The sequence below is a fragment of the Anabrus simplex genome, chromosome 2, assembly GCF_040414725.1.
Source record: "Anabrus simplex isolate iqAnaSimp1 chromosome 2, ASM4041472v1, whole genome shotgun sequence".
Lineage (NCBI taxonomy): Eukaryota > Metazoa > Arthropoda > Insecta > Orthoptera > Tettigoniidae > Anabrus > Anabrus simplex.
Genome location: NC_090266.1, coordinates 562,911,140 through 562,935,716, shown reverse-complemented (window position 1 = coordinate 562,935,716; position 24,577 = coordinate 562,911,140). Strand labels below are relative to the sequence as shown.

Genomic DNA, 24,577 nt, shown 5'->3' with positions numbered 1-24,577 from the left:
TTTCAAGTTTTCAACTTTTGTATCTTACTGTAAATGTCATTGCTATCATAGGTTAATTTTAATACTTCTTTAGTATTACTCACCTCCCCTATCTGGACATTATCCTTGTAACCAACAATCTTTACATACTGCTGACTGAATACTTCTGCCTTTTGAAGATTCTCACATACACACTCCCCTTGTTCTTTAATGATTCCTGGAATGTCCTTCTTTGAACCTATTTCTGCCCTAAAGTACCTATACATACCCTTACATTTTTCACAAAAAATTGCATGACCACTAATTATGCTTGCCATCATGTTATCCTTAGCTGACTTCTTTGCTAGGTTCAATTTCCTAGTAAGTTCCTTCAATTTCTCCTTACTTCCATAACCATTCCTAACTCTATTTCGTTCCAACCCGCACCTCCTTCTTAGTCTCTTTACTTCTCTGTTATAATATAGAGGATCTTTACCATTCCTTATCACCTTTAAAGGTACAAACGTATTTTCACATTCCTCAACAATTGCTTTAAACCCATCCCAGAGTCCGTTTACATTCTTATTTACCATTTTCCAGCGATCATAGTTACTGTTTTAAAACTCCCTCATGCCTGTTTTATCAGCCATATGGTACTGCCTAATAGTCCTAATTTTAATACCTTCCTTTCTTTCACATTTATTTTTAACTACGACAAAAAAAGCTTCGTGATCACTAATGCCATCTATTACTTCAGTTTCTCTATAGAACGCATCTGGTTTTATCAGCACCACATCCAATATATTCTTCCCTCTAGTTGGTTCCATTACTTTCTGAATCAGCTGCCCTTCCCATATTAACTTATTTGCCATTTGTTGGTCATGCTTCCTGTCGTTCACATTACCTTCCCAATTGACATTTGGTAAATTGAGATCACCTGCAACGATCACATTCCTTTCCATATCATTTCCAACATAGCTGATTATCTTATCAAATAATTCCGAATCAGCGTCAGAACTACCCTTTCCCGGTCTGTACACTCCAATGACATCAAGTTGCCTATTATCTTTAGAGAAGAGCCTTACATCCAGAATTTCATGTTTTTCATCCTTAACTTTTTCGTAGCTTACAAATTCTTCTTTCACCAGAATGAATACTCCCCCTCCTAGCATTCCTATCCTATCTCTACGATACACACTCTAGTTCCGTGTGAATATTTCTGCATCCATTATATCATTTCTCAGCTATGATTCAACTCCTATTACAATATCTGGTAAGTATATATCTATTAAATTAGTTGAAATGTCGTATGGCCTTTAGTGCCGGGATATCCCAGGACGGGTTCGGCTCGCCAGGTGCAGGTCTTTCTATTTGACACCCGTAGGTGACCTGCGCGTCGTGATGAGGATGAAATGACGACGAAGTCAACACATACACCCAGCCCCCGTCCCATTGGTTTTAACCAATTAAGGCTAAAATCCCCGACCCGGGACCCTCTGAACCGAAGGCAGGTACGCTGACCTTTCAGCCAACGAGTCGGACTTTAAATTAGTTAATTCGATTCCTTTGTTTTACAATACTTCTGCTGTTGAGCACTAACATTTTTATGTCATTCCTACTTGATTTCAAGTTCCCTGTTCGCTTAACACCGCTCCCTAAGCCACCCCGTTTCCCTGAATTTACCTGCCTATAACCCTTCTAAACAAGATTCCTAAATTACATGTACCACTGCGGTTTAAGTGAAGGCCATCTGAGCGCAGATCCCTGTCTCCTACCTACCCATTAGGATCTAGAAATCTCACTCCCAGTTTCCCACATACCCACTCCATAGTCTCATTTAAATCCCCAATCACCTTCCAGTCAGTATCCCTCCTACACAGTATTCCACTGATAACAATCTCCGCCTCCTTAAACTTCATCCGTGCTGCATTTACCAGATCCCACACATCCCCAACTATGTTGGTACTTATACCTGCTTGCCTTACGTTGTTAGTACCAACATGAATCAGTACCACCTTCTCTTCTATCCTCAACATCTGCCTCAACGTAATTCCTGGATAACACTCTACCCTGGTTCCCTTTCCTCCACACACTTTCCCCACATGTCTAACGATGGAATCCTCCATGACCAGAGCCTCAACCCTACCCACCTCATTTGAACCCCTCCCCTCCTGGTCGGCCCTATCTTCTCTCACTGCTGCAGAAGCTACTTCCTAATCCCTTTTCTCCCTCCCATGACCCTATTCCACCTGTCTTTTCCTTTCCACTACACCGCATTTCCCTTTCCTACCTTTTCCTTTCCTCCTACTTTCCCCTGCTCTTCACAAGAAGAGGAAGTTACAGGTTACGAGCTTACTCACGACAGCCCTTTTCAAAGCTTGGATGAATTATCACCTCTACTACAAGTTATCTATTTTTAAGAGCTACCAGCAAGTTCCATACACCATTCCATGATTCCAAGATTCTCACTATATTGCATTTCCTCAGAAGACAGGATACTTGCATATGCCAACTACCCCATTATTGCTTATCTCCAACAACACCAGCAGGCGAAAGGGATTACTCCCATTGAATATTTCCTGTCTTAGTCCTGTGCTACGTACCGAAGAACTGAATATCACTGTCTTAGAATATAAATGCTACATATAAATTCTGCATATTAATGACTATTATGAAATAAAACAAGCCTTAGCGTAATATTCACGTGACCGAGCTAGTGGCTGCGCGGTTTGCGTCATGTTGCTGTCAGATTGCGTTTGGGAGACAGTGTGTTCGAAGCTATTTGCAGGCAGCTCTGAGGAAGAGGATTTCCCTGGTTTCCCATTTTTCACATCAGAAAAATCCTGGGGCTGCACCTTAATGAAACCTACGGTCGCTTCCATCGCATTCCTAGCCAATTCCTATCCTATCGTCTCTATAAGATCTATCTGTGTCGGTGCGACGTAAAGCTAATTATATATATATATGTATTACGCCCGTTACAGCACTTCGAAACACCTAATGAAATGACAAGACTCGAAACATTCACTATCTCAATGACAGAAGCAACGAGAAATTTCAATTGGTATGGTACTCCCTCCTTATATGGAAGGAACAAATTAAGTAGTGTCGTGGCATGGAATATATTTAGCGTCCAGGAAAATGATATAATTAAGGCAGATAAATCAAATCCACAGCCTGTTTCCATTCATTCGACCGGGTCAGGAATGGAATGAATGGAGCCCCCGTCTAGCGGCGAGGATAGGAATTATGCCGGCTGCCGAAGCCTGTCGCATTCCTGCGGGGCATTGATTAATGAATGACTGATGAAATGAAATGATAATGGGGAGTGTTGCTGGAATGGAATATGGCAGGAAAAACCGGAGTGCCCGGAGAAAAACCTGTCCCGCCTCCGCTTTGTCCAGCGCATATCTCACATGGAGGGACCGGGATTTGAACTACAGAACCCAGCGGTGAGAGGCCGGCGCGCTGCCGCCTGAGTCACGGTGGCTCTAAGGCACATAAATCAAATAAGCAACAAAATTTAACTGATTTTTATTGAAAATTCGGCTAACACAATTCGATAGTAAAAATGATCACTACTTTATCCGCTTTATTCAAAATATCTTCAGCTCGTTCAGACAAATGGGGTCATAAATATATTTCTTCCTATATCCCTTATAAATCAATATTTCGTCATCACTTGTAAATAGAAAATAATGTAAAATTTTACTGGAAAATACTTTTCCATTAATTCATCAAAATAATAAAGTGTTCAAGTTAAAAAGTTTACCAAAATTGAAAGAAATCTTCACTGATATCTAGCATTAACATAATTTACAATCGGAAAAGGAATTTACAGTTATTTGATTATATAAGCAAAATATTTAAGATTAAATTATTTTACAAAAAATCGTTTTTTTATGCACTCCTGTGAAAATAATTCGCATCACTTAACCTATTTGGCTTCTGTTCGCCTATTAGTATTTTGCAGCCGGGCTGAGTGGCTCAGACGGTTAAGGCGCTGGCCTTCTAACCCCAAATTGGCAGGTTCTATCCTGGCTCAGTCCGGTGGTATTTGAAGGTGCTCAAATACGACAGCCTCGTGTCGGTAGATTTACTGGCACGTAAAAGAACTCCTGCGGGACTAAATTCCGGCACCTCAACGTCTCCGAAGACCGTAAAAGTAGTTAGTGGGACGTAAAGCAAATAACATTATTATTATTATTTTGCAAACAATGTCTGATAAATAAATAAATTATACGCTTCATCATCAGCAAGATACTTGGACACAACAACGCTGACAAAAATATCTCAATGCTGAAGTTACAAATAATCAACCCAAGTAGCACGCAAATCCAATGTTGGAAGAGAAGACAATGCATAAACTAACTCTAACTACAAACCCATGCATATGTTATACTCCAAAATATACAGGTATTAACGATTTCAAATCGCATCTTAGTTCAAAATTCATTCTTCTTTCTTTCTTTCTTTCTTTCTTTCTTTCTTTCTTTCTTTCTTTCTTTCTTAATCTGCTTACCCTCCAGGGTTGGTTTTTCCCTCGGACTCACCGAGGGACTCCACTTCTACCGGCTCGAGGGCAGTGTCCTGGAGTGTGAGACAATGGGTCGGGGGATACAACTGGGGAGAATGACCAGTACCTCGCCCAGGCGGCCTCATCTGCTGTGCTGAGCAGGGGCCTAGAGGGGGGATGGGAGGATTGGAAGGGATAGACAATGAAGTGGGAAGGAAGCGGCCGTGGTCTCAAGTTAGGTACCATCCCGGCATTTGCCTTGAGGAGAAGTGGGAAACCACGGAGAAACACTTCCAAGATGGCTGAGGTGGGAATCGAACACACCTCTACTCAGTTGACCTCCCGAGGCTGAGTGGACCCCGTTCCAGCCCTCGTAACACTTTTTATATTTCGTGGCAGAGCCTGAAATCGAACCCGGGCCTCTGGGGATGACAGCTAATCACACTAACCACTACACCACAGAGGCGAACTCAAAATTCATTACTATTCTTTTCATTTCACATCGCTGTGCCCAATTGAGGAGCACGCATGAACATATTTAGGTGATGATTTTGCCTTGTTCTCTTCCCAAAATCCCTCCATCCTCTCACTGAAATTCTTCTTACGTTCTTCTCTCCAGGTTTTATTAGTTCTAGCTTTTGGCTCCGTGAAACAATGGTTATTAATCAGAGTTCTGAAAGTAGACTGGTTCTTCACAACTTCCTAGTTGATGTTGATTTCCGGAAGATCAGATTCTCTTTCATTTAGCCAGTTGTTCTTACTTTCTGTGCGAGGGCAAGATTTAGAACTTTTTGGTCAGTCTATCATTGTTCATTCTGAGAATGTGATCATAGAAATTCAACCTCTTTTTCCTGATAATGTCTGAGATATTTTCAGTATGGCAAAATAAATTTCATAAAATTTCCTTTTCATCCATACTCCCTCTGTACAGACTCGGCCGAAAATTTTCCGTAAAATCGTTCTTTCTTATTTTCTAAATCTCTTATGGGTCATCTATCTCCAATGATTAAGGTTTCCGATGCGTGTAATGCTTGAGGTTATATTACTGTTTTATAATGTCTTAGTTTTGCTTTTCGAGGTAATGATTTTGTTGTTATATGTGTTCCAAGTGATTCGATATGCTTTCTGTTATTTAGTAATTCTCTCCTTATTTGCTTCGATTTAATCCAGGAGGTTGAATGATTTCTCGAAGGTATTTTAATTTATTTACTTGGGAAAATTGTCCAAATTTACTCATCATAGCTTGCCCATCTAGAAAGTGAGAGGCTCCTTCCATGTGCTAGGTTTTTTTCATATGATATTTGAAGTCCTGTTTTGGCTGCAATGTCATGTAGGTTTTCGAGGGAGTGGATTGCTTCTTGCCTATTATTAGGAACAATTGCCAGGTCGGCTGCAAATGCTAGACACCGCAGGTGAATCCTGTTTATCAGTTGTCTACCAAGAGTTATTCCTTTAACATCTTTTTCCCAGGTTCTGATTACTTTTTCTAGAACAAGATTGAACAAGAGAGGCGACATTCCATCTCATTATTATTATTATTATTATTATTATTATTATTATTATTATTATTATTATTATTGTTACGGAGATATCCGTGGTAGGTAGAGGTGAAAGAAGGTGCGGGTGTGAATGGGTTTCAAGCTACGAAATTAACGTGCAATGTAAAATTAATTTAAAATTTAACTAGGTTATATTTTCTTTTCAAAAACAAGAGATAACAATCATAACAGGTACAGAGTAGCAAAAATGTAGGTACAATATTACTGGATTCGGGCTCAGTGCCCTTACTTCCTAACTCTTGGGCAATCAGCCCCGCCTTACTCCAAAAAAAAATTTTAGCCAAGGGGCAGAAAACCCCATTCATGCCCAGGAGCACTGACTCCAAACATTACACATAAAGCCTGCACGAGGCATACAGAAACGAATTTCAAAGAGCGATCCGCTCTCAAAATTGTAAGCCTATCACAAGGCCACACCAAACTCTACCTTCAAGCTGTCCTCTAAGGACGTATTCACAGGGGTAAAATACCCAACCTACGGAGGTCTATTACATGAAAAGAAGGTTGATTACATGACCTCTAAAATAACAATTTGAGAGGAGGCGATCTTGCACTCCTAATACACTTTGTTTTTAAAACCTAATCTGGCTCTGGGCCGCTAACGCAAGGGCTAATCCCATACTACAGAGGTGACTTCGAGAAGAACACTTTACATTACATAAACGAAGAATAGTTCACCTCAAAACAAATGTGAGTGGGAGCTCGAGAGGGTTAGCACTCTCTATCCCAATATGTAGCTTTACAAGAAAAAGATGAAAAGAGTAATTACATTTTAGGAGAAGGTTACATGATGGAAATGCTTCGAACCCGCCGCGAGTGTTAAACTGCCGACCTAGCAAGAAAAGAAGTTATTAATAGGCCATTACCTGGTGTTGAACGGCTGAAGAAGAAAGAGGCGCTTCCCGCCTCCTGCTATGTACTTAATACACTGAAAGATGGAACAGAAGTGGCCCGGAGACCCCAAAATCAGCAGTTTATATACTCTCGCGGAAGTTTCTAGGCGTTAGGGGAATGAAAACACCCGCCCACAATGTTTTTATTGGATAGGACCCCGCAACAGATACAAGTTGGGGGAAGATACACCAGATTGGTCAGAAATTACTAAAAGAAATTCGGGATTGGATGAATCTAAAACAAGGGGAAAAAGAGGGGTATACAGCCAACTTAAACAATAACAGAAAGAAATTTAACAAGAAACAAACTTTTGAAATAAAAATTTCTCCAACAAAATAGTTCTTTGACTCCGCACTAGGGTGCGCTATTGTTGATCTTCAGTAGTGTCCTCTAGAAGAGAAAGTTCACACTTCTTACTTCAAGCGAAACAAAAACACATCAAAAGTGACACAGTTCAAAAACTCAAAATTTTCCACGTGGTGACATCTTCTGAGAAAGTAGAGAATTAATAGAATAGATAAAGTTCAACCTTCCTCCAGAAGAGGAGTTTCAACTGGCGCAACTTTTAAATAAACGGTGTAGAGGTGTACCGCCCGGTACAGACCTCCCCCCCCAAAAGTTCCTCCAGGGGTGACACATGAAATCAGTTTGAAACAAAGTCCAAGTAATGATGTTGATACGAAGATAGATAGCAGAAGCATTTACAAGATTTCTTAATTCAGTTTCAAAATGTTGTTGTTGCAGGTGAATGAAAGTCTTTATGTTTGTAGAATTTGAATTTCTGAAGATAAACTTTTAATACTTAAAGGTGAGGAAAAATTTTGCAATGTCCACCAAATATTGTTGTTGAATTCCCAAGTGTAGTTATTGCTTATGGTGACTGTCCATGTAGTTGATGTAGATTAAGTTGGATGGCCAGACCGGCCGTTGCAGCTTGCGTCCAAAGGAGGCCGCTCGGACCCCTCAAGTACCCTGAGATACCGCTCGCCCGCACTATGAGGGGAGCAGAGGTGTTGAAGTACGCCGCGCCCGCGGTGAACAGATACAGGCTGCGGGCATGTAGCAGGTCGTGCGCCGCACATCAGCCTTGGCCGGGAGGAGAGCTCCGGCTCGCCGTGCACATGTCGTCCTCGCTGGAGAGGAGGGGGCCCATCCCCCTCCCCAGTCGCTGCACGGCGCTGCGCGGCTGCGGGGGCGCTGAAACATTAAAGCTAGGCGGCAGAATTGTGTTGGACAATCATCTTCTTTGAGGGTACAGGCTTGTGGAGAGGTTGAGGGGCCAGCGGCGTGTAGATATCCATGGCATTTCCTATTATGAAGCCACAGTGTAAGGTGGAGCAGGAGACGGGAGCGTGGTAATGGCCGAGGCAAGAACAGGATGGCAGTTTAACGGGTCGGGGCAGGTTTTACACAAGGCTTACATCTAAAACCAAAATATTACAGAAGGGGCAGAATGCCTTAAAAGTGAAACTCAAAAAAAAAATATAACCTTCATATTCCTATCAAATTATATGAAGCAAGTTGACACAGAAATTACACCGGTTTCACCTGGGACAGGTGAACTCTAAATATCCTCTCGGTGGCTGGATTACTTAGCAATAAGGTAACCGGCGTAAGAAAATCGAGAATGATACAAGGCCCATGAAATCTGGGGGCAAGCTTGCCCGCGGGAACAAAATTTTTGACCATAAACTGGTCACCTACCTTCAAAGTGGTGGGTCTCCGTCCACGATCATACCTTTCCCTAACCTTTTCATGAGACACTTTAAGATTGGCTTTAGCCTTCTTCCAAAGATCTTTAATGTTATCCGGATCTATTGTCTCGGGTAGAATGTCATTCAAAGACCAGAGGTTAGAGAGCGGCGAGTTGGGAACAAACTTGAACATCAAAGAAGCTGGAGTAAACTTGTGAGATTCATGAACCGCCGAATTCAAAGCAAAAGCTATCCAATGCAGGGACGTGTCCCACCTGGAAGGATCTTCATGATGATAGGCAATGAGTGCGGACCTGAGATTACGGTTAACCCGTTCAGCCAGAGATGGTTGAGGGTAATAAGCAGAAGTAGTTACATGAGAGATGGACAAGTCAAAACAGAATTTACGAAATAAATTTGATGTGAACGCCTTAGCATTATCAGATACAATATATTGGCACGGACCAAAAGAAGCAAAAATGGAATTTAGGCAAGTAATGGTGGACTGAGCGGTAGCCAGCTTAGTCGGAAATAACCAAGAAAATCTAGTAAAGCCATCTACGCACACAAAGATGAACTTGTTAGCATTACCCTTTGACTGGGGGAAGGGTCCTACATAATCAATATACAGGCGTTCCATGGGGCGCGACGCTTGATGAGAAGACAAAAGGCCTACTTTAGTGGACATGGTGGGTTTACTGATCAAACAAGATTTACAAGCTTTTACGAGTTCCCGAATTTCACCGTCCATACCTTTCCATATGAACATTTCACGAATCTTTTCACGAGTTTTAAAGATTCCAAGATGCCCCCCCAATGGGGTCTCATGATAGTATTTGAAGATCATAGGTACAAGAACCGCTGGAACAACAACTTTCATCAACTTATCATGCCTCGAAGGGCAACATAGAACACCATTCCTCAGAACATAAGGGACAGCATGTTCCCCAGAAGAAAGGGTTTCCATTATCGGAGCCAGCGTAGGATCTTCACGTTGGTATTTCTCGATATCCCTAAAGAGCATGGGAGCATCGGTTAGGATGGCATTAACCTCGGATAGTATGGACTCTGAAGGTGATGAACTGTCGACCGGTTCATGGGTCTCGACCTCGTTTGAAAACATACGGCTGAGTCCATCAGCCACAACATTTTCGGTACCTCTGATATGCCTGACATCGAATTGGAAGGCGGAAATACGGATGGCCCAACGGGCTATACGACCAGTACGACGCGGCCTATCTAAGACCCAGCTTAAGGCTTGATTATCTGTCTCCAAGTCGAATTTGACATGTTCCAGATAGAGACGGAACTTTTCTAAGGCAAATAAAACTGCCAAACCTTCAAGCTCATATATGGAGTACTTAGCTTCTTGAGCCGATAGAGTCCTAGATGCATAGGCGATGGGACGCCTCCCTAGTTCAGTCTCTTGAAGAAGGACTGCAGCTACAGCTGACGACGACGCGTCCGTTTGGACGATGAATTTCTTCGAGAAATCAGGCATAGCAAGTACAGGGGCATTACAGAGAGCTAATTTAAGATCTTCGAAAGCGGCTTGTTGAGAAGGTCCCCACTCGAATTTGATGCCTTTCCTACGAAGAAGGTTTAAGGGCGCCGCTCTATTAGCGAAGTTAGGAATAAACTTCCTGAAGAAATTCACCATACCAATGAATCTAGCGATACCTTTGATGTCCTTAGGAGGTTTAAAATCACGGATGGCCTGTGTTCTAGAATGATCGACAGCTACCCCATCGGGTGACACAATATGCCCTAGGAATGACATAGAGGGCTTAGCAAAGGCAACCTTGGACAACTTGACAGTTAACCCAGCCTTACGAAGGCGATTCAGAACTTCTCGCAGATGATCTAGATGTTCTTCAAAGGTTTCGGAAAATACGACGACATCATCCAAGTAGTGATATAAGTACTCAAATTTGATGTCGGAAAAGACCCTATCTAGTAGCCTAGTGAGCACAGCTGCCCCCGTGGGGAGCCCGAAAGGCACGCGGTTGTATTCATATAAATTCCAGTCCGTGGCAAACGCTGTAAGATGTTTAGACTCTTCGGCAAGGGGAATTTGGTTGTAGGCCTGATTCAAATCCAAGATCGTGAAGAACTTGGCCTTACGAAACCATGAAAAACAAGAATGAAGGTCGGGAAGGGGCACAGATTGCAACACCACCTTCCGATTGAGAGCCCTGTAATCAATGACAGGCCTGAAACCTCCTTGGGGTTTCGGGACTAGAAAAATAGGCGAAGAATACGCTGACTTAGAGGGCCTAATAATACCATCCTTCAACATCTGATCGATGATTTCTTTCAGAGCCTTCATTTTAGGTGGAGATAGCCTATACGGTGGAAAACGGACAGGAATCGAATCCGTGACCCCAATTTTGTATTCAATAAGGTCAGTAACACCAAGAGTATCAGAGAACACCTCGGGAAACGACTGACACAGTTTCCGAATACTATCAGCCTGCTCCTCAGGTAGATGTCTAAGGTCTAACAACATCTCATCCTGGGTAGGCGAAATAGATGAACATGATACAGAATTACACTTTAACAAGGGAATTCTACAATTGGACGCAAATTTGAATGTGCACGACCTACTCTGGAGATCGAGCACAAGACCAGTGTGAGAAATGAAGTCCGCTCCCAATATGATGGGGCAAGACAAACGCTTGGCCACAAACAATTTGATCTTCCATGTAAATTTAAAAACCCGAATTTTGACCAGTACGGAACCTAGAATTTCTAATGGCGATGAATTAGCCGAAACATATTGAATAAGAGCTGAGACATGGTCAGGTAGTTTACAAACAGATTTCAATTTAGAATACCATTCAGCCGAAATAATCGAACAAACACTGCCTGAATCTAAGAGAGCTGTTATAGGCTCGTTATTTAACTCAATCTTAAGAAAAGGAACAGGTGCGGGGGTATCCGCCGCAATCCTAAGACATTCTTTAGGGCATTCAAAAGATGAATTTGAAGGCTGATTGTTCTCTGCATTTACAACCTGTTTACTAGGGGCTGAGTCTCGGGAAGATGGATTAGTCGACTCAGCCGATGCCACTAGTCACTTTTTATTATTGGCATAGGTGGAATTTGCACCAGAAGTTGAGCAGGAGGGGGTGCTATTTGAGTTTGGGCAATTTTTGGCGATATGTGAGAAGGCCCCACACTTAAAACAGCCTTGTGATGAACCAGCTCCATTATTTGCCCTACTAGACTTGATCAGAGGACACTTATTGCGCAGATGGTCAGGCGACCCGCAAGCATAACATTTACGAGGGGTGACTGATCGGCGAGGTGGAAGCCGAGTATTACTAAAAGAAGGCGGGGGTTCTTTTGCCACACGCAAGGAATCGGCATACCTAACTCCTTCCGCAGAGACGGCTAATGCTTCCAGTTCAGAGAAGGTTTGCGGGCACGCCGCGAAACACAAATATGACCTGTAGGGTGGTGAAATCCCTTCGATAATAGCTTGCACGATCTGATCCTCAGGGAAGTGGAGAGCAAACACCCTAGTATAAAACTTAATATCTTGGATGAAGTCTGCCAGGTTTTCATCCAAGCGCTGTACCCGATAATAGTATTTCTGAATAAGAGATGACCTCGCGCGGGCAGGAATAAAATTTGCAAGCAGATGTGCATGGAAATCTTCGATAGATGACTGTTCAGCTATGGCTCTTACTATTTTATCTGAGAGAACCCCAATAGCATAAGGATAGATAATTTGCAAAATTTGACATGGGGAAAGAGAAAACACAAGGGCATGATCCTGAAATTCCACTAGAAATCTTAAAAATGAAATTACGTCACTGGTGGTATTAACGGAAAACTTGGATATACCTCTGAGCAACATTGCCAATGGATGAGGCAAGCTGCTAAACCCGGGCGACATAGTAGGTAAAGGTTTCAATGGCAAGGAAGTTAATTCAGCACGTACATTGTTCAACGATGTGCGGCGTTCAGACTCGTTGTCCAATGGGGCAGAGATAGTTTGAGCAGCAACGGTTATCCTATTGCCTTCTCCCTTAGCAGGTTCTTCCTCACTACTTACATTCACTATGGTGGGCTGATCAGATTTGGGAGGAACTTCCCCAGTTAACAATTGAGTGACTTTACTAGACAATTCAGAGATAGTTTCAAGGAGCGTATTAGCTTCCTTCCTCTGAACGTCATTCACCTTTAGAGACAACAGATCATTAACTCTATTTGCAAAGTGATACAGCCTGCCTTGCACACGCTTAATTTGATTAGGAGACGGATCGTTTTCATCAAAAAAGCTGACTACAGATGCTAGCCCAGTAATATTCTCGACGATCGTGGAAAGAGAGTCATCAATTTCTTTCTCTCCCAAATTGGGGATGGAAATGGGCAAATCAAGGGACTCTCTAAGCTTGTTGGTGTCGATTGCAACCGTGCCTCCAGATTGCACATTTCTGATAGTTAACTCGTATATCAACTCCTCTTTGCGCAAGTAGTTAAGGAGGAGAACATCGCGAGGGCCGGGCATGATGACAGAACAATTTTGAAAAACTCAAAAAATTCCAGCAACTGAGAAAATTGTTAGAGTTCGAATCAAAGCAATGTTTAGCCGTCAAAAGGGGCTAAATTGAGACCCATTCAACCACGCTCTGCTACCACTTGTTACGGAGATATCCGTGGTAGGTAGAGGTGAAAGAAGGTGCGGGTGTGAATGGGTTTCAAGCTACGAAATTAACGTGCAATGTAAAATTAATTTAAAATTTAACTAGGTTATATTTTCTTTTCAAAAACAAGAGATAACAATCATAACAGGTACAGAGTAGCAAAAATGTAGGTACAATATTACTGGATTCGGGCTCAGTGCCCTTACTTCCTAACTCTTGGGCAATCAGCCCCGCCTTACTCCAAAAAAAATTTTAGCCAAGGGGCAGAAAACCCCATTCATGCCCAGGAGCACTGGCTCCAAACATTACACATAAAGCCTGCACGAGGCATACAGAAACGAATTTCAAAGAGCGATCCGCTCTCAAAATTGTAAGCCTATCACAAGGCCACACCAAACTCTACCTTCAAGCTGTCCTCTAAGGACGTATTCACAGGGGTAAAATACCCAACCTACGGAGGTCTATTACATGAAAAGAAGGTTGATTACATGACCTCTAAAATAACAATTTGAGAGGAGGCGATCTTGCACTCCTAATACACTTTGTTTTTAAAACCTAATCTGGCTCTGGGCCGCTAACGCAAGGGCTAATCCCATACTACAGAGGTGACTTCGAGAAGAACACTTTACATTACATAAACGAAGAATAGTTCACCTCAAAACAAATGTGAGTGGGAGCTCGAGAGGGTTAGCACTCTCTATCCCAATATGTAGCTTTACAAGAAAAAGATGAAAAGAGTAATTACATTTTAGGAGAAGGTTACATGATGGAAATGCTTCGAACCCGCCGCGAGTGTTAAACTGCCGACCTAGCAAGAAAAGAAGTTATTAATAGGCCATTACCTGGTGTTGAACGGCTGAAGAAGAAAGAGGCGCTTCCCGCCTCCTGCTATGTACTTAATACACTGAAAGATGGAACAGAAGTGGCCCGGAGACCCCAAAATCAGCAGTTTATATACTCTCGCGGAAGTTTCTAGGCGTTAGGGGAATGAAAACACCCGCCCACAATGTTTTTATTGGATAGGACCCCGCAACAGATACAAGTTGGGGGAAGATACACCAGATTGGTCAGAAATTACTAAAAGAAATTCGGGATTGGATAAATCTAAAACAAGGGGGAAAAGAGGGGTATACAGCCAACTTAAACAATAACAGAAAGAAATTTAACAAGAAACAAACTTTTGAAATAAAAATTTCTCCAACAAAATAGTTCTTTGACTCCGCACTAGGGTGCGCTATTGTTGATCTTCAGTAGTGTCCTCTAGAAGAGAAAGTTCACACTTCTTACTTCAAGCGAAACAAAACACATCAAAAGTGACACAGTTCAAAAACTCAAAATTTTCCACGTGGTGACATCTTCTGAGAAAGTAGAGAATTAATAGAATAGATAAAGTTCAACCTTCCTCCAGAAGAGGAGTTTCAACTGGCGCAACTTTTAAATAAACGGTGTAGAGGTGTACCGCCCGGTACAATTATTATTATTATTATTATTATTATTATTATTATTATTATTATTATTATTATTATTATTATTATTATTATTATTATTATTATTATTATTATTATTATTATTATTATTATTATAACTATCGTTATCATTGTTCAGTACTTACATAACTTCATGGACTGTATCTGGCTATGAAGCAGTGAAACTCACAACAAAACAGAGACACTAACAAACATATGTATTACCGAACTCAATAGCTGCAGTCGCTTAATTGCGGCCAGTATCCATTATTCGGGAGATAGTGGGTTCGAACCCTACTGTCGGCAGCTCTGAAGATGGTTTTCCGTGGTTTCCTTTTTACACAACAGGCAAATGCTGGGGCTGTACCTTAAATAAGGTCACGGTCACTTCCTTCCCACTTCTAGCCCTTTCCTATCCCATCGTCGCCATAAGACCTATCTGTGTCGGTGCGACTTCAAGTAACTTGAAAAAAAAAACATATGTATTTACATGGTAGAACTATACAAGTCGAACAACGATATTGACTGCTTAGGCAATATAGATGCTCTTCAGAATTACTAATATCCACTGAAACCTTTTAAAAATTACCTATCCTGAATAATTAGGTTGCCAGAAGTTATAAAATTGGCATTGGGCTAGTTTTATACAGAAGAAGTGTAATTAGTTCGTATATTCAGGTAATTAACATACTACTTCACTACAATACTACTTAGTCGTATTTTATTTTTATCCTGTAACACCCGAACAGAAAGAAAATTGCCGTTAATTACTGAATATCTGTCCGACTCGTTGGCTTAATGGTCAGTGTACTGGCCTTCGGTTTAGAGGGTCCCGGGTTCAATTCCGGCTGGGTCGGGGATTTTAATGGCTTATGATTAATTCTTATTCCGGGAGATAGTAGGTTCGAATCCCACTATCGGCAGCCCTGAAAATGGTTTTCCGTGGTTTCCCATTTTCACACCAGGCAAATGCTGGGGCTGTACCTTAATTAAGGCCACGGCCGCTTCCTTCCAACTCCTAGGCCTTTCCTATCCTACCGTCGCCATAAGACCTATCTGTGTCGGTGCGACGTAAAGCCCCTAGCAAAAAAAAATTACTGAATATCGAAAGGATTATGCAAGAATTACACAATATTCTAAACTGGAGTTAAGCCTATCTCTTTTTTTAGCTACTGATAGCTACTGGTATGTAACACACTGGTTCTTCATAGTATTCCAGCTATTCGATCCCTACTCTGAGGCGCTGATTGGAATGAGCATTGTGCACACTCAACGGATTACGGCAAGGAGTGTTCACGGCTCTCTGCGGCCGGGTCATTCTAGCTCTGTAACTAGAGACTTTTAGAACGACTGCATAGTACTGTTCGTTAAAAGTGAGAAATTGTGCCGTTTTTCAAGCCGCTGACAAGGAGAGGCACGCACACTTACGCGCCTAAGAATCTGGGGAATAATGTGAGGAGTGGACAAAAATGTTATCACGCACATGCTATGTCAACGTCGGGATTTCTCGGATCGTAATTCTACAACGGACCCTTGGTCTCCGGTGGCTCGTTCTTCTTCTTCTTATTCTTCTTAATCTGTTTAGCCTCCAGGGTCGGTTTCTCCCTCGGACTCAGCGAGGGATCCCACCTCTACCGCCTCAAGTGCAGTGTCCTGGAGCTTCAGATTGTGGGTCGGGGGTATAACTGGGGAGGACGACGAGTACCTCTCCCAGGCGGCCTCACCTGCTCTGCTGAACAGAGGCCTTGGTGGGGATGGGAAAATTGGAAGGGATAGACAAGGAAAAGGGAAGGAAGCGTCCGTGGCCTTAAGTTAGGTACCATCCCGGCATTTGCCTGGAAGAGAAGTGGGAAACCACGGTAAACCACTTCCAGGATGGCTGAGGTGGGAATCGAACCCCCCTCTACTCAGTTGACCTCCGTAGCCTGAGTGTACCCCGTTCCAGCCCTCGTACCACTTCCTCAAATTTCGTGGCAGAGCCGGGAATCGAACCCGGGCCTCCGGGGGTGGCAGTTAATCACACTAACCACTACACCACAGAGGTGGACTCCGGTGGCTCGTTCCATAGTAATAATATATTTCTGATTTATTCCGTTTGGTACCCCAGTCATCCTTATTTCTGTAAAAGTACCTCCAGTGAAAAGCCAGTAATATCCAATAATCAAAACATACAACACAACAACCCTCAGACGGAACACGTGTCGCAGTGTGTTCAATCTGTCTGTCAGTGCACTGTAATGTACAGTACTTAACAAATAACTTTCTCCTCTAATTTTTGCATCTATATTTTTTTCAATTCATTGGATTTTGAAGTTGTTGAAATTATTTCATGTACTGTGTGCTCATGAGAAGGGCAATAAAGCACTTGAGGTATTACAATTTCACTGCATTGTCTCGTCTCTTTCCAATTCAAACGTCAGTGTAACAAAAGTTGTGTAACTTCGGAATGTTGTTTCTCCAGGCCCACTCGTCGGGAAAAGAGCGAATGCCTGAGTGACGCCGTATCACAGCGAGTGGCGCATCGCTTTCTATCTAATGCCCATGCGTGTTAAACCCTTTAATATCTCCAAAAGTGGCTGAACGGTCAGCGTACTGGCCTTCAGTTCAAAGGGTCCCGGGTTCGATTTCCGGGCGGGTCGGGGATTTTAACCTTAATTGGTTAATTCTAATGGCTTGGGGCCTGGGTGTTTATGGCGTATTCAACATTAGAAATCATCCTAGGTAGGGTCCTTATCTTCACAGACATGCAGGTCGCCTAATAGGCCGTCTACTAGAAAAAGACCTGCACCAGGCCCCTCCGGAGGCCGTACGCCATTATTTATTATTTCCAAAAGTACTGCTTACTGCTCCGATTTGCAAAATAAGCACATCACTAAACTTCTCGCTCGATTCTTATTTGTTCTATTGGGTAAAATTAGTAGAGTCCTATTTATAAGAATCAAAGTTGCTACCGGTTTCTTGGTAACTACGCACGTGATGAAGACGAATTGGTCAGTGTTTTATGAGCCCCTCAATACAATTAAAGAATTTTAAAACAGAATTTCTGTGTTGTTAAGGTATCAGAAGTTATTTAAGTTGGATAATTTAGTTGAATAACCTTATATATATATATATATATAGTGATGCCTGTTAATGATAGACATGAAATATCAGGTCATTACAAGTTGAAAGGGAAGAACGAAATAAATACATTCCTAGAGAGGTCAGGAATAGAAACCTATTTGATCGTGTTTAATGAGACTGAGTGCACCTTTTTGTTCCAGACCCGAATATCGAACCTGAAAAACTGGCCAGGAAGATACTAATCCCTAGATCTCAGTGGCAAACTGTCTCTCTCTTCCTGACTATTTCCCAACTTTTGTTGGTGTCGGTACAGTGGCCTGACTTACAGGCTGGTTGTCCTTCTTCTTTCACCTGACGATTTGCATATTCGAATTTCATGTTGGATCATTTAAGAACATAGTTGGAACGGCATTTTTATGAACAAACTAAAAACCAAAGCTATGTCCGGCTCCCTGGCTAAATGGTTGGCTTGTTGGACTTTGGTCACAGGGGTCCCGGGTTCGATTCCCGGCAGGGTCGGGAATTTTAACTATAATTGGTTAATTTCGCTGGCACGGGGGCTGGGTGTATGTGTCGTCTTCATCATCATTTCATCCTCATCACGACGCGCAGGTCGCCTACGGGCATCAAATCAAAAGAGACCTGCATTTGGCGAGCCGAACTTGTCCTCGGGCAATCCCGGCACTCACCGAAGCTATCGCACTACAGTCCATGAAGTTCCCAGTAGGAGTCAGAGTTAACGGATTCTTCAGTATCTAGCTTCAGAAATAATCAAGATAACGTCCCCATGAAACAGCATAGCACTGGACCTAAGTGAAACCCATGGTTCCACTCCCCCACCAGAATTTTTTTTTACTTCCTACAGAGGAATATACTTCTGGAAGAACCAAGTACACCTCTTCTGCCTTGCATGGTAAATCGTGGTCCAGTCACGGATCGAACTAGCTAGTGGTTGCCATTCCGGCATATACTCGTCCTCCTCAGCACATAACTAAACATGTTATGAATGTTGGCTATAACGATAGAAGTTCCATCACGCTGCAACATAAAGAGCGCTTCAAAGAAGCTAACACTTGTAGCTGTTATACCTCTCATGAATACGTTTAAAGTGTTCGGAAATAAATTATTTTTCCGAAACTTATAACTCGAAAATAAGGCTAAATTTTGATCGCCACATCCACTGGTAACAATTTTCGGAGTCGGTAAATTCCTGAAATTCTCATCCGCAATAGATTGGAAGTGGTATTACATCTACCAACACCGAGCTCGATAGCTGCAGTCGCTTAAGTGCGGCCAGTATCCAGTATTCGGGAGGTAGTAGGTTCGAACCCCACTGTCGGCAGCCCTGAAAATGGTTTTCCGTGGTTTCCCATTTTCACACCAGGCAAATGGTGGGGCTGTACCTTAATCAAGGCCACGGCCGCTTCCTTCCCACTCCTAGCCCTTTCCTGTCCCATCGTCGCCATAAGACCTATCTGTGTCGGTGCGACGTAAAGCAACTAGAAAAAAAAATACATCTACCAACGTGCGAATGTCTCATTCACACATACACAGACAATCATCGATCAAGTTGTCAATGACAGGTTGAGGTTGACTTACTCTTGTAATTACGGCAGCACTTTGATAGCCACTGGACGACATAGCCAAATTCAGTTAATTCCATGTGATTCGGTTTTATGTACTGGTATAGGCTAGTTTTACTATGAGATCAAAACTGTTACATTCATTGCCATTGACGTTTCTATACGTCATAATAATTATTACGAAACATTATAGATCAAGAGCACAGAAGTAAGAGCTGGAGAGGTTTCCTCTTGTAAAACACCAGGTTTTACCTCGCACTCTTTGTATGCTGCTTCATGGCAATCAATTGTCCTATGAGCAGCGGTGAAATGATCCTCTTGAATGTTATAAAGAAAATTCAGCCACTGAATTGTATTTTATAGCCTAGTGTCATTTTTGGTTGCAGGCATTTGTCACATCCTAAACAACCCCCGCCCCGCGCAATCCACCTACCGCATATCAACTTAGGTTAGGTCAATAATTATGTAAATGAAATCTAGTGTGTTCCATGTTTACACATAACTACTACTTTAACGTGAAAGCATACTTTGCTTTATAGACATCTCTCTATTTCTGAAAACAACAGAAAGTGTTAGATCATACGTTCAAGCATGTCCGTTAACAATCTAGTCTCCTACTTGTACTGTTGAGGCTGTCTTTTACTGCACTTCTCAGTAAGCTCAAAATAATGTTGCACGTACATCCTCCTGTACTTTCCTCATTATTGGGGTTTTTCTTATCTTCTCCCTGCCTCCGAACGCATAACGAAGACACTAAGACTACGATTCACAAAGCAATCCATCCGCTGTAAAGTTCATTATTGAAGATTTTTCTATTTCCGTTTCCAAGATTACTTCTGCTTCCAATTTATCTTTATAAATATATCACTTGATATGTGGCTCGTCTCAGGAGCTTATTTGCACCAATTTACTGATGTAACTAATTGATTGACCTATGAGTTCCATGTGATGTGTTTCTTTTATACCATATGTGCTGTTTTTACTAGTCCATCAGCCGTGTACTTCCACTAAGTTATATTAGTTTAGAAAGTTTACTGAGTCTTTGATGTGTTGCAGTCGATCAGGAAGACCATACCGATTACTTACGAAAACGTCAACACATATCAACCATTGAAACGTCACCATCACGTGGGTTATTGCAGCAAAGCCTTCAGAACCCTGTTGCTGGAGTATATGCGGGGTATTGCACTCTTCGTAACGGCATGCCCCTTCAGGACCTCAACAACATTGGCAGTAAGGGAAAGATCGTGAGTATCCACTTTTTTCTTTAGTGTTTCAGGAGAACTCATTTGATTGTAGTTGTTAATTTTTGAGTGAATTCCTCCATATGAGTAAATTGTACTTTGAGATTTAAGGTTAAAGTACATTTCACTTAATTTCCACTTTAAAAGCTATAGGGATGAAATGAGTTATATACTTTGTTCAAAAGTGATCATCAGCTATAATTATTTAATGCTTCTTCTGGTGTTGACAGTACTTGTTTATTTACACTGTAAGGCGTTTCGCCCATGTTGTGATGTTGTACTTTGAATGATAATGATAAATCTGAAACTTCCGACAATATAAACAAATTGACGTGGTACACACACACACACACATACTATAGTGATAGAATGAAGTTATCCGTAAATTTGATTGTGATGGTGTTTTATTTACAATAATAAGTTAATAGTAAATCACTGTACCGCTCAGTCTGTTGTAAGTTGTGCTATTAAGGGGGGAATGATGGTGAAAATGCAGTAGTATGTAACTGAATTAAAAACCAATGCTTAATATTAACATATTTAAATGTGACCTGGCACAGCTATTTGAACAAAGTCAGTCTACAGTTTTTGATAGAAAAATAAGTTATGCAATGAATGTTAACAATATCAATTGTTAATAACTATATAGAAACTGTTACCGAGTTTTAGTGGTAGGTAGAGGTGAAAGAAGGTGCGGGCGTGAACGGGTCTCAAACTACGGAATCAAAGTTAATGTAAAATTTAACAAGGTTATATTTTCTTTTTAAAATGAAGAAATAACAAACATGGCAGGTACAGAGTAGCAAGTCAAAAGGGTAGTTACAATATTTACAGAATTTGGGCTTCGAGCCCTGACTTCACAATGCTTGGGCAATCAGCCCAACCTTACTTCAAACTAAGTATTAACAGAGGGGCAGAAAACCCCATTCATGCTCAGGAGCACTTGCTCCAAATTACACCGAAAAGCCTCCACGAGGCATACAACACTCAATTTTCGAAAAAGAGCCACTCGCTCTCAACTTTAAGCCTCTCAAAGGCCACACCAAACTCCACCTTCAAGTTGTCCTCACTGAACATAGACACAGGGGTAAAATACCCAACCTACTGAGGTCTATTAAATGAAAAGGGGTAATTACATGACCTCCAAAATAACAATTTGAGAGGAGGCGATCTGCACTCCTAATACACTTTGTTTCTAAAACCTAATCTGGCTCTAGGCCACTAATGCAAGGGCTAATCCCATACTACAGAGGTGACTTTAGAAAAGAACAATTTGTTTTACGTTAACTAAGAATAGGTTGAGAAAAATAAGTTCACCTCAAAACAATATGATTGGGAACTCGAGAGGGTTAAGCACTCTCTATCCCGATATGCAGTTTAAAAGATGGAATAGATACAAGTTCCTTTACATTTTAGGGAAGGTTACATAATGGAAAAACTTCGGACCCGCCCCGAGAGTTAAACTGCTGAGCTAGCAAGGAAAGAAGTTATTAATTGGCCATTACCTTGTTGTTGACCGCTGCCGAAGAAAGAGGCGCTTCCCGCCCCCTGCTATGTACTTTACACACTGAAAGATGGAAGAGAAGTGGCCCGGAGACCCTAAAATCAGCAGTTTATATCCTCTCGCGGAAGGTTCGAGGCGTTAGGGGAATGAAAACACCCTCCCACAAACTCTTTATTGGGTAGGATACAGCAACATATTCAAGTTGGGGGAAGATACCTCTGATTGGTCAGAAATTAATAAAAGAAATTCGGGATTGGCTAAATACAAAACAAGGGGAAAGAGAGGGGTATACAGCCAACTTAAACAATAACAGAAAGAAATTTAACAAGAAACAAACTTTTGAAATAAAAATTTCTCCAAAAAAAATAGTTCTTTCACTCCGCACTAGGGTGCACTATTGTTGATCTTCAGTAGTGTCCTCTAGAAGAGAAAGTTCACACTTCTTACTACAAGCAAAACAAAAATACGTCGAAAATGACACAGTTCAAAAACTCTAAAATTTCCACGTAGTGACATCTTCTGAGAAACTTGAAAATTAATACCGTCAATAAAGTTCAGACTTCCTCCAGCAGAGGAGTTTCAACTGGCGCACATTTTAAATTAGCGGCGTGGAGGTGTACCGCCCGGTACAGAAACATTAAACAATTAAGGAACACACAGTTTCTCAACCAATAGATACACTGTCATGAAACTGGACTAAAACAGTCTTAAAGGTTCAGTTTACAACTGGACCAAAATTAATATTACTGTCTAACTGATTAAAGTTTTATGACTTTTTTGGTATGGACTGTTTTAATGTCAATTTTTCTTGTATTTTATCACATATCACTTGTAATTCACCCCTAATTTACTTTATTTTAGTCCATTTTAGGCAGGTTACCTATACACACAAGCTGAGAACATTTGAAAGTTCTTTCTTAAACCATCATGGAGTTATATGTTCCTAAGATCTTAAAACAAATACATTTCTAGAAAAACAGGTTTGTTTACTTTGATATATTTTGCAACTTTTCATTGAAAAATAAAATTTTTATGGATGTTTAAACCCTTCCTGCGCCATAATCAGGGTTTTCCTCATCTTATATTCCTCTCTTCTGTAATCTTGTCAATTGCCTGTGAACATTGGATGCTTTTGTCAATGCTGCATCAGCCCGATCATCCCGCTCTTTGTCCAACACTCTCAATGTATTTAATGTGTGCATCCCTCTATTGATCCCTAAAAGCTCTAACACCTTCACTTTTCCTTCATTGCCATCATTATAATATAGAACAGCACCATATGTTGCTTTCTGAACAGTTTTAGCACCACAAAATGCAGTTATGGGGCATCGCAGCCAAATTTGATTGTTCAAACTTTCATTGCAGCTTTGTGTGCCTCCATGCAAGCATTTTTCTAAAAGCGTTGGATGTGCACCGGCATTATTTAATTTAAAACTGCAGAAGGTAAGCTATGCATGTGGTCATATGTCTCACCAGCCTCCTTAGCTTTCTAGTATCCACACCATGTGTCACTGCCTTTGGGGCACAACATATGTTGTGGATGCTCATTGGTGGATAGCTTATGGAAATATGAGGCCCAAACTGCTCCTTTGATAGAATCTACACTTGCTGAGTTTTCTCTGATTGCTTTCCCATAAACCGAGCTCTATAGCTGCAGCCGCTTAAGTGCGGCCAGTATCCAGTATTCAGGAGATAGTAGGTTCGAACCCCACTGTCGGCAGCCCTGAAAATGGTTTTCAGTGGTTTCCCATTTTCACACCAGGAAAATGCTGGGGCTGTACCTTAATTAAGGCCACGGACGCTCCCTTCCCACTCCTAACCCTTCCCTGCCCCATCGTCGCCATAAGACCTGTCTGTGTCGGTGCGACGTAAAGCAACTAGCTTTCCCATAATAAACTTGCAGAGTGTCTATTCCCTTGCCTGAAAGCCTACCTTTCCCACCCAACACATTTCCATTCTCTCGTTTTTGCCCCTTCCTACATTTTATCATTTCCCTGAATCTACTGTCTAAACACTCACTACATTGTAATAAAGAGTTAATCTTGGAGCATAAAATGCTAATATCTATCATTCTAAACTCAGAAGTATCTTGTTCACATCAGTTATCAGGTTGGGACAGCAAATTAGAAAAAATCTTCTTCCTAGAAGCACTCTCATCAAGAGGACCTCCAGATGTATCCAGAGTTGTATTTCCTTTATTAAATCGATTCCCGGCAAACTTGCCTTTCTTCCTTTGTAAACGGGGTATAATTGTCGATAATATATGCACAATTCGCTTAAAACTGTCGCATTCATCCTCTGTAAACAGCAATAATATTTCCACATGAAGTACTACTTCCAGAAAGGACCAACTAACCTCCAAGACTTGTTTACATTGTTTATTCATAAAATAAGTGCCAGTATTGCCATCTGTGGATCACTCCTATAACTTCAACAAAGAC

At 41.6% G+C, this 24,577-nt stretch overlaps 1 protein-coding gene across 1 annotated transcript in view; it reads left to right on the top strand.

Annotated features, from left to right (window-relative positions):
• The window catches only part of side-VII (sidestep VII), an 843,150-nt gene that overhangs the window by 762,129 nt on the left and 56,444 nt on the right, over nucleotides 1-24,577 (top strand). The window contains exon 10 of the mRNA XM_067139977.2: nucleotides 20,445-20,635. Coding sequence (XP_066996078.2) covers nucleotides 20,445-20,635 — 191 coding nt within the window. The remainder of the gene's footprint in view (nucleotides 1-20,444; nucleotides 20,636-24,577) is intronic.